Here is a 14374-nt window from a genome sequence, read left to right as displayed (position 1 = left end):
TAGGCCATTTGCTGTTAAATACTTTTCCAAAGCGGCAAGCTTGCGTTGAAGCCCTATTGGCGTGAAATCCATGAGAATAAGATCGTCTGCGTACACAAGGTAGTTAATCTGTGTGCTGTGAATTTTAGGTGGAAAAGTAACTAGGTCATTGAAGACCTCCTTAATGTCTGATATAAACAGATTGAAAATACTTGCTGCCAGTGGGCACCCCTGTTTGACACCCCTATGTGTGTAAATAGGGGTTGATAGTGAGCCTTTAAGATCTAATCTGATCTTAATTGAGGTGTTTACATGTAGCTCACGAATCGCGGCCAAAAGGCTAGGGGGGACAATTCCACACATTCAGTTTTTCCCCATAGAAGATCTCTGCTATCAAAAGCATGAGACAAATCTATGAGGGCCAAGTAAACTTTGGAGTTGGATCGATGTGCTTCCATCTTCAATACATTTATTAACACGAGATTCACCCCACACCCCACCCCCTTGACAAATCCTGCTTGTCTCGGGTCTACTCGATTTGCATCGATGACCACTTTAGGAGTTTCTGTTGCCAGAGGGTGGCATAGATTTTCCCTAATACATCCAACAGAGCAATTGGTCTGTCATTTTTTGGGTTTCGTGTATCTCCTTTTTTAAAGATTGGAACAATCACAGCAGATTTCCATGAGTTTGGTGTACTACAATTCTTAACAATTCTGTGAAACAGAATGGAGCAAAAGTCTGTCCATTCTTCAAGATGACGTTTTATAGAGAAATTGGTCAGACCATCCGGGCCTGGTGCTCTGGAATCATGTACATTCTTGATTACTTGCAGAATGTCTTCTGTGTGAAACACAATCTCCCAATGGGACAAAATAGGAGGTTTCCATTCTTTAATTGTTATATCTTTGCAGAAGAGATCAGTGTAAAAGGACATCCACTCATCTTCCGAAACCAGGTTTGCTTGGAGTGAATGTTGTGGAGCTAGATTGCTATTTATCAGTCTCCAATAATAAGCAGAGTTTTTACTTTTCATTTTGGACAGCATGAACTCTGCCTCATTTAGTACCATAATGGCTTTGTGAGACTTTAACCAGTTTTTATAACCTTGCTTAAGAGATTGTTTTTGATCCTGTACATTCGCCCGAGTGTCTCTTTGTGCATTTCGTAATACACGTCGTAAGGTTCTTTTCCTTTGAAGAATTTCTAGGTCAAATTTGTGTTTAGTTGTAAAGTTAGCATGTTTTAATCTAGCGTTCCGCTCCTCATATTGTGTTAACAGGTAGGAATATTCTAGTGTCTCAGGATTCATTTGGCATTTACAAGTGATGTTGGTTAGATCCTGAGTATCTAGAAATAAACTGATTCTACATGCCCCAGTTCTTACAGCATGTGACCATTGCTCTTTGTCATGATCAATACAATTGTTAAGACGTAGGGTTACCATGTCATGATCGCTATGCAACATCTTCATAATCTCCAATCGGGTAGTCCTCATATGAATGTTTCCTGACACAAATATGTAATCAAGAGTTGAGCTCTGATCACCTCTTCTCCAAATAGGTTTAGCAGGGATGTCACCTGCTGTTTGCCCATTTAACATCATTATCCCACAAACATCCATTTCTGTACACCATTGATTTATTATTCACACTTGGTGGTTATTAATTTTCTTTTTACTGCCAGGTAAATTTAGGTTGGTAATACAATCAATATTAAGATCACCACAGATAATTGAGTCAGTTAGGCAATCCTTTTGTGTTAGATCATCAATTATAGAGGTAACTTGATTGATAAACAAATCAGGTCCAACAGCCAGGCGATTCCAATATAAATTGATGATTCCCAGTTTGGTCACCTGCGACATATCTTGCCTTAAGAGCTGATCACCACCACCTAAATAAATGGAGAAGGATTGAAAGAATTTACGATCTTGAAACCAGACTCTCTCTTAACTGCTACCAGCAGCCCAGCCATAGGCCTCCTTTATGCTGCTTAATAGATGGATTAATTGTTATTTCAAATCCTTCAAGAATTGAAGTTTCTTTGAGCCACGTTTCTTGTAGACAAATGAGATCTAAATCATGTAACCACAAGGTTGAAAACAAATGGGTAAAGCCCCTTGTGTTCCAAGATCCCATTGAACAGGTTGGAGATTTTCTTTTGGCCTGGCATTATTTGTGTGATACATTATTCAGCGAACCAGCAATCCAAGACCAATCATTCTCTTTAGAGGCCAGGGTGGTAGTTTCTTCAATGTCTTTAAGATTGGCCATGGCACTATCCGATCCTCGGATTGTTATCCTTATCGAATCTTTCCTTGAATTTCGGCCAAGGATTCAAGGTGTGGTGTACCAATTGGCTGTAAGACGATTTGCGGCCGAGCAGCAGTAGTTAGTCGAGGTACTTCTGCCACGGTCCATTTCGTTCCGCCATCAGAGGCTCTATCTGTGCCAGATTCCTATGGTTTTAACGCTAAACGATTAGATACCACAGAAATGTCAAACCCCAAAGACATTAATACAGGACCTGCTTCTAATAAAGTGTCCACTATAAGTTTCGAATGCAAATGGAGTATGACCGCATCGTTTTTGGTTTCGCTGAGAAATTCCACAATTTTCAGATCTCCAGATTCAATGGCTCGAAGACTTGGAACAGGATGGCATAACCATAAAACATTATGGCGATTTAAAATTAAATCATCTGACGATTCTATGTGTTCCAAAAGCACTTGGTGTAAAGGTGACATTTTTGGTATAGCACTTTTTATTTGTTTGTCCTTCATATATTGAGAGAAGTTTTTGCTGTTTTCTGACATGATTTCACTGTGTTTTGTTGTCGCACCGGAAGTTGCACACTGTTGCAGATCAAGTGCACGCTCAAGTTGTCTCTCCTTCTGAGCATATCGTGGAGATGAGTCATTAACTTGAGACTCATTGCAACAAGTGACCATCCTTTGAGAGGCATAATTTCCCAGGAGGTCATCAATCCTAGGAGACAAGACAGCCAGTTTCTTTCATCTTTCATCCAATGTCATAAAGGAATACTTAGCTTTAGAAAGGTCATCATGTGAGAACGGCATCTGTTGAACTGCTTGACAAGTTCTAGGTGCTTTATTGTGTAAAAATACATTTTTGCTTGCATCTGCACCTTCTCTTGTTGTCATTTCAGCGGTCGTAGCTACATTAGTCGCAGCTTCAGTAGTGGCCAGCCGTTGGAAATCTTCAGGTAATTTAGGAGCTGCATTCGCTGCAGCTTCAATAGTGGCCAGCCGTTGGAATACTTAGGGCGATTTAGAGATGTGTTCACAATCCGTACCTCTGAAGCTTGACCTTCAGTGACAGCATTTGACATGATAGGAACAGATTTATCACCAGCATGCAAAGCAGAGGCAAACTCACTTGGTTGTTTATCATCTACGTCCTCATAAGTTGACATGTTTATTAGCTCTTCCAAGATGTCACTGCAACCTGCAGCCAGCCGCATCTACAGATTCCTTGTGGACAGTTTTTTGTTTCGCAGCTTTTTCCTTTGACAATACTTCTGTTTACCGTCACATTTACAGTTTTGTTATTTCTTAGAAACTTCCGTGAATCTATTCCTCGTTTCATTTTCTTCCTAGGTTGGTTTTTTGACTTCTTTTCCTTGGCACTTCCTGATATGTTTTGATCAGTACGTGGTTTCAATCGGTTCGATGAGTTCTTGAAAATTTCATAAAACTCAGGAGGATTATCGTGGTCATCAGAATTTATCTGCATCGCTGCCTCCCTGCTCATAACATCTTTTGAGCCAAGATTGGAAGTGGAAGCCATTTGGGGGTCATGAAGAGCCAAATTGCTTAAAGATGGAGTCTCAATAAGAATATTCGCAAACTTCATAGGCGATGGCATATCCTTCAGGTGCGTGGTGTTTACTTGTAAGGGCAAATTGGCACGGGTTTCATTATTAGCACATACATCAGCAGTCGCAACCTGCGAGGCAACGCCAGTCGGAGGCAGTGTAACTGACCCATCTGAAGCCACCCGCCCTAGTGCAGCTTCCAGTTGCATGGAGTTCCTTGTTGTTTCTTCATTAGGCGCCATTGGATCAGTTTCAATCGCAATTTGGCACTTAGAGCTACCAGCGAGAATTGTATAGGCGTTTGGAGCTCCACTAGTGCACCTTCCGTGATTTTGTTTTGTCACGTCACATCTTTCATTTTTTTATTGAAAGAGATTTATTGCTTCTTTCGCCACCTCTGCCAAAAGTTTCTCATCTAGGTTGGCATTTTTAGTGCAAACCACCAAAGAGTCCAAAGCCCATTCCGTCCTCTTCTATGTCGCGACCAGAGTTTCCTTATATGAACTGTGTACTTTTTCAATGGACGAAATCTTGGTATTCATGGATGAGATCAAATTGGAAAGATCTTTCATACTGTCATTTAGGTGCTCGTACATCTTAAGGAAGGGGGTAATTGTTATTCTCAGTGACGACATTATAGTTGCCCGGAGGTCTTTCATTTTGTGCTCGTACATCGCAGCGTTGTCGTCGCCAGCTTCTCTCCGTGCATGGCACCTTTGACAATATGGACGCCGTCATATTTTTGGATATGGGCCTTCCATTATAGAAGAATTGGTGGAAGGGGAGTCTGATAAAGAGTCGGTAGAAGCAAAGTGAGCATTTAAAGCTGCCCCGTTTGCAGGTAGGTTGTCGTTTGTAGTATCTGACATAGTTTTTGCCGTCTCATTTGTCATTTTTGGTATCTTCATTTGCGAGCATCTGACACTCGACGATGTACTCTAGTCGTCTCTCCTTCGTTTGGAGAGAACCTTGAAACTCCCACTTTACTTTGGCTTCTTTGTTTTGTTGAGCAAGAGGGATTGAGATTAACAGAAGACTCAGTCATCGCGTTACATGTCAAGTTCGGCTCTCTTTCTTTATTGAGACGAGTAAGATCTAAAAGAAGTTTGTTAACAATGTCCAATGAATTGTCGATTTTCGTGCGGGTACAAGTCGTTTGAGTCAGCTAATATAAAAGTAGACTGACGACGCGGCACCTCCTGCATGAGCTCCTCAGGCAGCTCTGTTTCGTCAGACAGTGGGGAAAAAACATAGTATTCACTGCCGATGGACTGAGAAACAACCGCGGTATGCGGCGGCGAAGGGTCCACTCTCTCAAGAGCACTGTAGAATCTAGGATGGAGAGATCCAGAACCAGAGACGCCACCTCCGATCCCACATTCACCAGGACGGGCCGTTTCCCCGGTGTTGGCCGCACCTGCACATGTCGGAAGCATACCATAACATCGCTCCAGAAGGCACCTGTGAGTGTCAGCGTGCAATCGTTCAACGTGCTCCTGGCCAGCACACTCAGAAGTTGAGAAACGACTCCGGACGGAAGCTCAGCGACCTACAGAGCACCGCCGGAGCCAGCAGCCCGAACTCCTCCGCCCCGCACCGGCACAGCAGCCACACAGGCAACGCCAGGCACAGCCAACAGCGCCGTCCACAAGTACAGATTCCATAACATTTTCTTCATTTCTTACATTATTTAATAAAGGATCAGTGGAAGTAGCGGCTACGTAGGCACGTATAGCACTCTCTGCATAGGCACTTACTTGTGTCCTCGGGCGCTGCAGACCCGCGAGCGCAGACATTGTCGAAGTAGCAGCTGGAGACTCAGAGCACACGTTCAGAAGACAGGGCGTTGTTGATTCCAACTTCCGTTGAGCTCGAGTCTTCGCGAACGAGCAGGATTTTGTTGAGTTGCGCATAGTTCCAACTGCGGATCGCAGTGAAGGTGACGGCAGGCTGAGGAGGGGGAGCCGAGATTGGTCCAGGATTTCACGGACTTCCCCCGCCAGCTCGGCGGGGGAAAGCAGGTTTTAAAGCTTGTCACACACCCAGGTATGAATACTGTAGAGTTACTAACAGCAGGAAAGCAGGAAAGCAGACTCACTCCTTCCACTCCTCAGACTCTGCCAGACTCTGCGCCCGCTCCTCGGGGGAAAGCAGGTTTTAAAGCTTGTCACACCCCTAGGTATGAATACTGTAGAGTTACTAACAGCAGGAAAGCAGACTCACTCCTTCCACTCCTCAGGCGCCCGGTCCGCGGGGGAAAGCAGGTATTAAAGCTTGTCACACCCCCAGGTATGAATACTGTAGAGTTACTAACAGCAGGAAAGCAAGAAAGCAGACTCACTCCTTCCTCTCCTCAGACTCTGCCAGACTCCGCGCCCGCTCCTCGGAGGAAAGCAGGTTTTAAAGCTTGTCACACCCCCAGGTATGAATATTGTAGAGTTACTAACAGCAGGAAAGCAGAGTCACTCCTTCCACTCCTCAGACTCTGCCAGACTCCGCCTGTTGTGATTACTTCGGCATATGATGGCAGTGCCTAGTAAATGGCTATATAATTACTATATGTTAGGGAGAATTCTCCAGAATGGCTAATTTCCCTTACCTACCGAGGCCCTCAGCAGCTTTGCTGGATTTCTAGTTTTTTTTTTCACCTGGTAAGAGTGTGATCCTTTTTTTCCCCACTCTTACATGTGTTTTACTGTGTGTTTAAAATTTGTTGTGTTCATAGACTGTGGAGCCTCACCTACTCCATAGGCATCATCTTCTTACTGTGTGTCACACAGCACCTTTAGTGCAGTGACACAGGCTTGTCTTTTTCAGACTTCCCACTTTAAAACTCAATTTTCTGGGACTGACCCATAACATGTAAAGTTGCCATTGACTTTATTAGTCTTTTTAAATTCACAGACCCAGTACAAAATATCTTACATAGAGTACTGGAAAGGTTTAATAGTTATCCCTTTTTGTCTGTTTCTCAAGGAACATTATTTTGGTCCCCTTTTTTAAAAAAACCTTTATTTTTCGTTTTTTACATATAGAGCCACAACATCTGCACCGAACGGGTGCATTCAAAAGAAAAAGAAAAAAAAAAAAACAACAATTAGCAAAAACCATCCCAGTACAAATTCCCCCCACCCCAGATGCCAGCGAAGAGCGACACACTGTTGTTTCACAGCAACGTCGACAGGACATATTCTAAACACTATTACTGAGTCTTTCAGTTCCATTTTCTATGTTTGAGTTGCAGAGGTTACTGAGTCTGATGTCTTGGTGCTATTTAGCAGGTATAATATGTACGGCCCCCAGATATCAGGGGGTCACGCATGGAGGGGTAGTGTTTTTATGAATTCGTTATCCACATCTTGACAGTATAGAATGTCTCTTTTCCAGGCGTCAATCGTGGGCAGTGGACCTCGGCCCCAGTTTCTTTAAGATTTGGCTGGTGGCAGTGGTATCTACCATATTTTTCCTACCATAGTCTATGAACATAGCCTTGTTACTGTTTTACGCTATGTTAGTAGCCTCAAACTTTAATCCGCTGGACCCCCATTTACTTTTATTTGGTTCCGGCTGGGTTTATTCGCCATTTCTTTTTGTAAAGGTCTTTCGCGTGCTTTACTCTACGGGCCAAACCAGGTTTGGTTCCTTTGTTCGACGTCCTTTGGCAGGCTTCTGCACAGAAGCCCTCCTTAGGCACCCGAGAGTCTAGGTAGACAGGATGTGAGGAAGGGGTTTTAGGCCCCTTGCACAGGGTCTCCTTGGAGACCTAAGTCGCACTCTTGTTTGATTCGCTAGGTGACTGTCCTGCCAGGACAGCCACCCTCCTGTGTGACATTGACAGCCAGGCTGTGTGATTGGGGGAAAACTGCATAAAAAGCAGGTCTCTTGGACTTAAAAAGCAGAGTTGCCACTGGATCGAGAGAACCGAAGAGAAGCTGAAGGTAGAGGACTGCTGTAACTACTGAACCTCCCAGTGAAGCCTTGCTGCGGGTCTGAATCTCCTAAACTTCGGCGACAGAGAAGATCTGCAAATAATCTTCTTCCCTTGAGCTGGTGGGACCAACCAGTTTGCCAAACACCAAGCAAGGCCTTCCTCCCCTGGTCGAACATTCTGTGCACTGCTGCAGTGAACCGGATAGCCAGGAGGACCGGCCCCCGTTTGGGTTTTAAGGAGTGCACCTTTTATTCGTTGCTTTGCTCTACTGCTGGTTTCTTCCCTGGGCAATGCAGGACCCTCCAGTCTTCCTCCTTCGTGTCAGTCCGACAGTTGCTTCAGGAACCGTGAGCCTAAAGGATCTGCCAGGAACTTCTGCCTCAGCTACAGCATTCTTCTTCTAAGGTACTGTTCAAACCTGGTTGTTCGTACCTTCCGACCGCGGTGAAAGTGTTTTAAATCTTTCGCCAATCCGAGGGCTTGTCTTTCTCTACTCTTTTAAGTAACTTTCCTTCCGACCAACTTCGTTTCTAACTCTTGGCAAAGACTTAACCGCGAACTACTCTGAACTGTGTGATCCTCTGCAAAGACTGAACCATTAACATTGGCCCAAGTCTATTGATTTGAATCCTCATTGTAGTAAGCCTTTTCTAGATTGCCCTGCCTACTTACTTGTTGGTGCTGCTTAATTTTGTATAACCTTGTCTTTCCCTCCCTTTTAAAATTGCTGCAGTGCCATTTTGCGCACACTTCATTTTGAGCTTAACGTGTCCAGAAATTATTGGTTGTTGTGTAGTATGTTAAGATTGTGATTTTTCTGCTGCTTGATAATAGTGAGTTGTTTGATAAATGATGGTGTAAATAAATGTATATTCTTTTACTCAGAAACCTTGAGTCAGTGTTTGTTTGAACCATAGCAATTGCTGTCCTTTGTGTAACTTCTGATACAGCTCACTTTACTCTTGAGATAAGTCTGGCTGCTCAGCCATCACTACCACTTGATTGTGTAGTACAGGCTTGTACCAAAGGTGAATTTGCACTTGCACTTGTAGTCCTAATTGTGTGTGGGGTTCCCAAAGGGTACTGCATATGATTCTGCCTAACACTAAACACAAGCCAAAAATGTTACTGTAGCCAATGTGTGTTTTAATAGGAATACAGTGCCGTGAACAGATGCAAGAACACACATTTACATACAAAGCAAGTGGCTTAAGGCACGCTTTGTCGAGTTATTTTCATTTCAGCTTTAAAAAAGCTGTTACCTTTCAGTACAATACTTAGTAATAAGATCCTGGGAGGGGCAGAAAGTGGGTAGGAATGGTTTGATGGCCTAGAACGGCCATGAATAGTCAAAGGCTGGATAAAAAGTGAAACACAGGCTCTGCGATGCTACTCATACACCATCTCTATGTTATCTTCACTGCCAGTACCAATAGTTTTGACATTTAGGAAACACTCACAATGCCACCTAACCATTGCCGGCCCATACCTATAGGCGAGGGGCGCTGCCTCTTCAATTCAGTGGAAGTCTGTTAGCCATAGAATGAGAATTCTCCCTAATTTCTCTTACCTATAGAGTCCACTAGCAGCTTTGCTGGATTTGAAGGGTTTGTTTCTTTTTACCTAAGAGTGAGACTCTTTTTCCCACTCTTAGGCATTTTTTTGCTACGTGTGTTGTAGGCTATTTTTGTGTTTAATGCCTATGGGATCTTTCTCAACCCCATAGGAACCATCTTTATTCACATGTGTTACACAGCACGCTCAGTGCAGTGAAACAGGGGTGTCGTAGCGACCCCCAAACATAGACTCCATACCCTGGGACTGACTACTGCCTCCCAGGGCATGTAAATTCCCAATTGACTTTACTAATCAAATCCTATGAACTAAACCAGTACAACCCATCTTACTATGGAGGTACTGGAAAGGGTTCATAGTTTTTCCCTTATGTTTGTTTTCGAGAGGGACCGTACAGTCCCTCTCTCAAAAGTTTCTGGCTGCTGGCAGTGCTTACTACCATAGATATTCGACCATGAATATTTCCCTATAGGATTTTCCCATTGTTCGAGGCTACCACTTTTTCTGGCAGCCTCTAACATACCGCCGGTGCATTTTAATATTAACTTGACTCCGGTAGGTTTTATTTGCCAGAACTTTAATATAACTTTGTTCTCTAAACTCCTAACTCAGGTCGGGGATCCTTTGTTCGTCCTTTTGGCGGGCTTCTGCCCAGAAGCCCTCCTTTCGGCACCACTGAGTCTGGGGTGGGTCCATTGTGTGGAAGGGGGAGTAGGACCCCTGGACAGGGTTGCCTCAGCAACCCATGTCGCACTCTATCCTGATAGGCTGGAGGGTCTCCTGCCAAGATGACCACTCCACTGTGCGAGTGACAGCTAGGCTGTATGAATGGGGATCTTTTTGCATAAAAGCAGGGTCCTGAGGACTGGAAGAGCAAGACGTCGCCACTGGAACTAAGAAGCCGAAGAGGAGAGAACCCAAAGACATCTGCAACGACTGAACCACCGGTGAATCCCTGCTGCAGCGTCTCACCACTTTTCTCCACACGAAAATAGAAGATCTTCCTCTGCAAGAGCCTTCTTCCCTTGAGCTGGTGGGGCCAACCAGTTTGCCAATCGCCTTCCCGGACCTGCCTTGGTCGAATCTCCCGTACCCTGTACTCGGAGGCTGGATATCCAGGCACCAGTCCATTCGGACCGCGATTTAAAGGAGCGTACCTTTTATTCATCGGGCAGCACCGCGGCTGGTTTCATCCCTGGGTAGTGCAGTAACTCGAACCTTCCTCTAGTATGTGAGCCTCTCTTCCTCTGCTGGATCACCCGAACTGCAGGAACAACCGCCACTGCAGGAGCCACTTCTTCATTTAAAGGTACATTGTTCCGCCAGGCCGTCCTTCTTTGCGGTAGCACTAAAGGTGTTTTAAATCCTTTACCTACCTGTTGGGTTGGCCTCCCCTCTCTCTTAACATTGTATGTTCAACTTCTGCATCCACCTTTTCAAAATCGTTAACCAAAGACTTGACTGCAGCTACAAAACCATTTTGCTCCTGGGCCCTTGCCCTGTACCACTGACTCTGGCACAGGCCTACTGACTCTGGCTACATTTGTTATATCTGCCTTTTTTAGATTGATTTTCACTGAGAACTGTGCTGGTGCACCCATTTCTTTTCACTACCCTTTCCTTCCCATTTTTAAACCTTGTGAAATGCCATTTTGCTCAGTTTTCGTTTGAGTATTGCTTATACTGATGCACTGCCTTGCTTAAACTGGTTCACAAACTGATGGGAAGTGTTGCTAGGGTGTATAAGAACCTATTTATATATAACTTGTGCGTTCCCTCCCTTGTGAGGAATTGTTAGAAGATCTCTTTTGTGTAGTTGTCACTGTGCCGTTTTGCTCAGTTTTCACTCTGGTTCACTTGATCTACAATTTAACTTGGGAGTGTATATTTTTCCTTTGGCTTAATTTAACTTGCTTGATGACTGCAATACATGTGTTTTATAAGAACTGTATAAAATAAATATATAATTACTTTTTAATACAAAGCTTTGGTCAGTGTTTCCTTGTACCATAGTCGTGTAGGCCTATTGTGTAAACCCTGAATACTGCTCATCTCCCTCTTGAGATAAGTCTGACTGCTCAGCCACAGCTACCAACTAAATCTGTGTGGTACAGACTAATACCAAAGGGGATTTATTGTTCTCACCTGTAGTCCTAATCTTGTATAGTGCTCCCTAAGCAAACTGCACAGGATTCTGCCTAACAAAGTCCAAACAGTATGTTACATGCAATGGGTCTGGGCTGACTGCCTCTGAGCAGGGGTGCATACCCCTGCTAAGTTTTTTCTTTTTTCAATGTGGTGCTCTGTGGGCCTTTGTGAACCTTTGTGGGGCCTGCAAAATGTGCAGAGCACAATGATAAGAGGATGGCGGGGCGTAGGAAGGTCATCCCCACTGCCTCATCATTGTACTACTATAGTTGGAGGCTCTGAGTTACAGAAGAGGACATCTCTCCTCATCGGTCAGCCAGTGCGCCCTGTGTGAGGTGGATGGTGGTCGTGGATGGTGTTGGCATGCAGAAGGTGCGATCAGGTGGTAAGTCAAATGCAAATGTTTATGTTGTTTTTATGTGAGCGTGCATGCAAAGAGTTTTCGAAGTGCTGTATGAATGCACAGATCAATGAGAGTTTAGGGGGGCAAACGGGTGTGTGTGTGTGTGTGCCCTGCTGCACTGCATGTGTGAAGGGGTAGCAGGCACCTAGTTGTGGGGTTTGGGGTGTATGAAGTGGCAATAAAAACATGATGAGTGCTATTACCAAGCTAGAATGGCATACTTGGGTGCAGGCAATTCATCTATACTTTCTTACTGTGGCACTGTATATTACATAGCTAGACTGGAATTATTTGGTGCAGCAACTTTCTCTCTACTTTCTTACTGTGGTGTTGTATTTTTTACTGGGCATCAAGGGTAAAGCAAACATTATGAGCACTTTTACATAGCTAGACTGGCATTCTTGGGTGCAGCTAGTCTAAATATATTGTCTTACTGTGGTATTGTATTTTCTACTGGGCAACAAGGGTAATACAAACATTATGAGCACTTTTACATAGCTAAACTGGTATACTTGGGTGCAGCCTGTCTAACTATACTTTCTTACTGTGGCATTCTATTTTTTAATGGGCATCAAAAGATAAAGCAAACATGGTGGGTGCTCTTACATAGCAAGACTGGCCTTAATTGGTGCAGCCAGTTTGAATATACTATTTTTGGTGCATCCCTACAGTGTATCAAGGTTAAAGCAAACAAGGGTTATTACGTGGCTAAACTGGCCTCCATCGATGGCACTGGTCTGGCCATATATTATTACTGGAGCATTGCATTTTTTGGACATCAAGGGTAAAGCAAACATCATTAAGTGCTATTGCATGGCTACATTGGCATACATTAGTTGAGCTATTATGGACATATTTTCTCATGGTGGCACAACATTTTTTGCTGACATATCCAACAGGTATAATGGGCAATTATGGCATGTATTGGTGTAGTCTGCTTGCATATGCATGGGCACAACCAGCATGAACATTTTTGTATACTGCTGTATTTGTAGGGGAAAGGCATCATGAAAATGTGTTGGAGAAAGCTCCTATGCACTGTTGACTACACTGATTGCATTTTTTTCATGTGCTACCATACAAAATCAATTGCAAACTGTGTGGGGGTTTTACCCTATTTTGCACAAAAAGTGTGCTAGAAATACACCATTTTATTCCATTATTTAATAAATGTTCTCGGAAGGGTGCACCCAATGCCCCTTAGTTGGTTCTAGCTACATCACTATACTCAATGGCTCTCACATATTCTAAACATTTAAAACTTGGTAAAACATTCACCAGCCGCCACTGCACCGAACACCAAAACTAAAAACGCTGACCACAATTCTCACAGCTCACTCATTTGGTTATGTGACTTCTCAAAATGGATCAGAAAATATGAGTAAGACAAAAACATGTTGTACTCTGATCAGTGTCACATCTCGTGTGAAGTCATTTCCTTTGATGTCATAATTCTGCGAATTACTATTTTTGAAACTTTCAAAATCCTACCTCTTTCTGGTCACAGAATGTTGGCGAGTATGGCATTGCCCTATTTGAATGGATTCGGCTGGCGGTGCTAAGCATGTGTGGGTGTCGTTGGGCTGGCACCGACACTAGCGCTGGGTTGGTTCTCCCGTAATCTGCAAGACTACTGACGTACATGCCAACCCATCCGATTTTTACACCAAAAAGTGTGCTCTTTTTTACTTGCTCCCCACAAAAATATTTTCAACTCCAATTCAACCCCATGGAAATATTAACTGCTGCCGACTTCGGTTACGAGTCACCCTCCCATCTGTGGCAAAATGTTGGCATGATGTCTTTAACTAGTACCTTCCAACAGCCATTTAACTCAACGAACCCGACCGTACCGGAACATTCTCTCATGCAGCTCAGTGTACTCACCCCTGAATCGGCTGCTAGGGACCAACTCTGGCTGCTGTTGCGAATCTCCTCCAGCGTCCAAGGCCGCTCCCAGATAGGGTCTGTCCTCTCTAGGCCTCCAACGCTGGACATCTCTCCGTGTCCGGCCACAGGAACTCCTAACAGACCCTCCATGTGAAACTACCAAGCTACAACACCACAGGGTAGACAGATCAGGCAATCAAGAGTCATGTGACTATCTCACCAGTCACATGGCCGATCACGTGACGTAACCAGAAAATAACTACAGAAGAAGCGCATTCGGCAACAAGCTTCCCTCTCTTCGGTGCGGCGAGGCGTAGCTGTCTCCGGCCGCCAGGCAGTCAGTACATTTCCCGTTTATCTTCTTACAACATGGAGAACGCTGTATTGAGGGGAGACACGTTTTAAAATAAATTATTGCTCAAGTGCGGTTAATCAAGGGGAGACCGTTTTTAATAAGTACAACCAGTGGAAACAGAAGTACGGAAAATACTGATTTCATACTTGCCAACCCTACAGATTTAGACAGCAGGCTACTGCTTGTTAAGCAGTCCTACCGCCTACAGATTTCCATACTAGTGCTATACAAAGTCAATATTCTATTAAAGACA

The 14374-nt window shown here is 44.0% G+C and overlaps 1 protein-coding gene across 5 annotated transcripts in view; it reads right to left on the bottom strand.

Moving 5' to 3' along the window:
* The window catches only part of WASHC2C (WASH complex subunit 2C), a 2476852-nt gene extending 2462882 nt beyond the window's left edge, over positions 1–13970 (bottom strand). For all 5 annotated transcript variants that reach the window (XM_069610545.1, XM_069610544.1, XM_069610547.1 and 2 more), the window contains exon 1: positions 13764–13970. In XM_069610545.1, coding sequence (XP_069466646.1) covers positions 13764–13916 — 153 coding nt within the window. In that variant the 5' untranslated portion in view covers positions 13917–13970. The remainder of the gene's footprint in view (positions 1–13763) is intronic.
* Positions 13971–14374: the final 404 nt, after the last annotated feature.

This window comes from Ambystoma mexicanum, chromosome 8 (genome assembly GCF_040938575.1).
Source record: "Ambystoma mexicanum isolate Mex_15411 chromosome 8, UKY_AmexF1_1, whole genome shotgun sequence".
Taxonomy (NCBI): Eukaryota; Metazoa; Chordata; class Amphibia; order Caudata; family Ambystomatidae; genus Ambystoma; species Ambystoma mexicanum.
The sequence above is the reverse complement of the archived record's forward strand: the minus strand, read 5'-3'. Positions and strand labels throughout refer to the sequence as shown.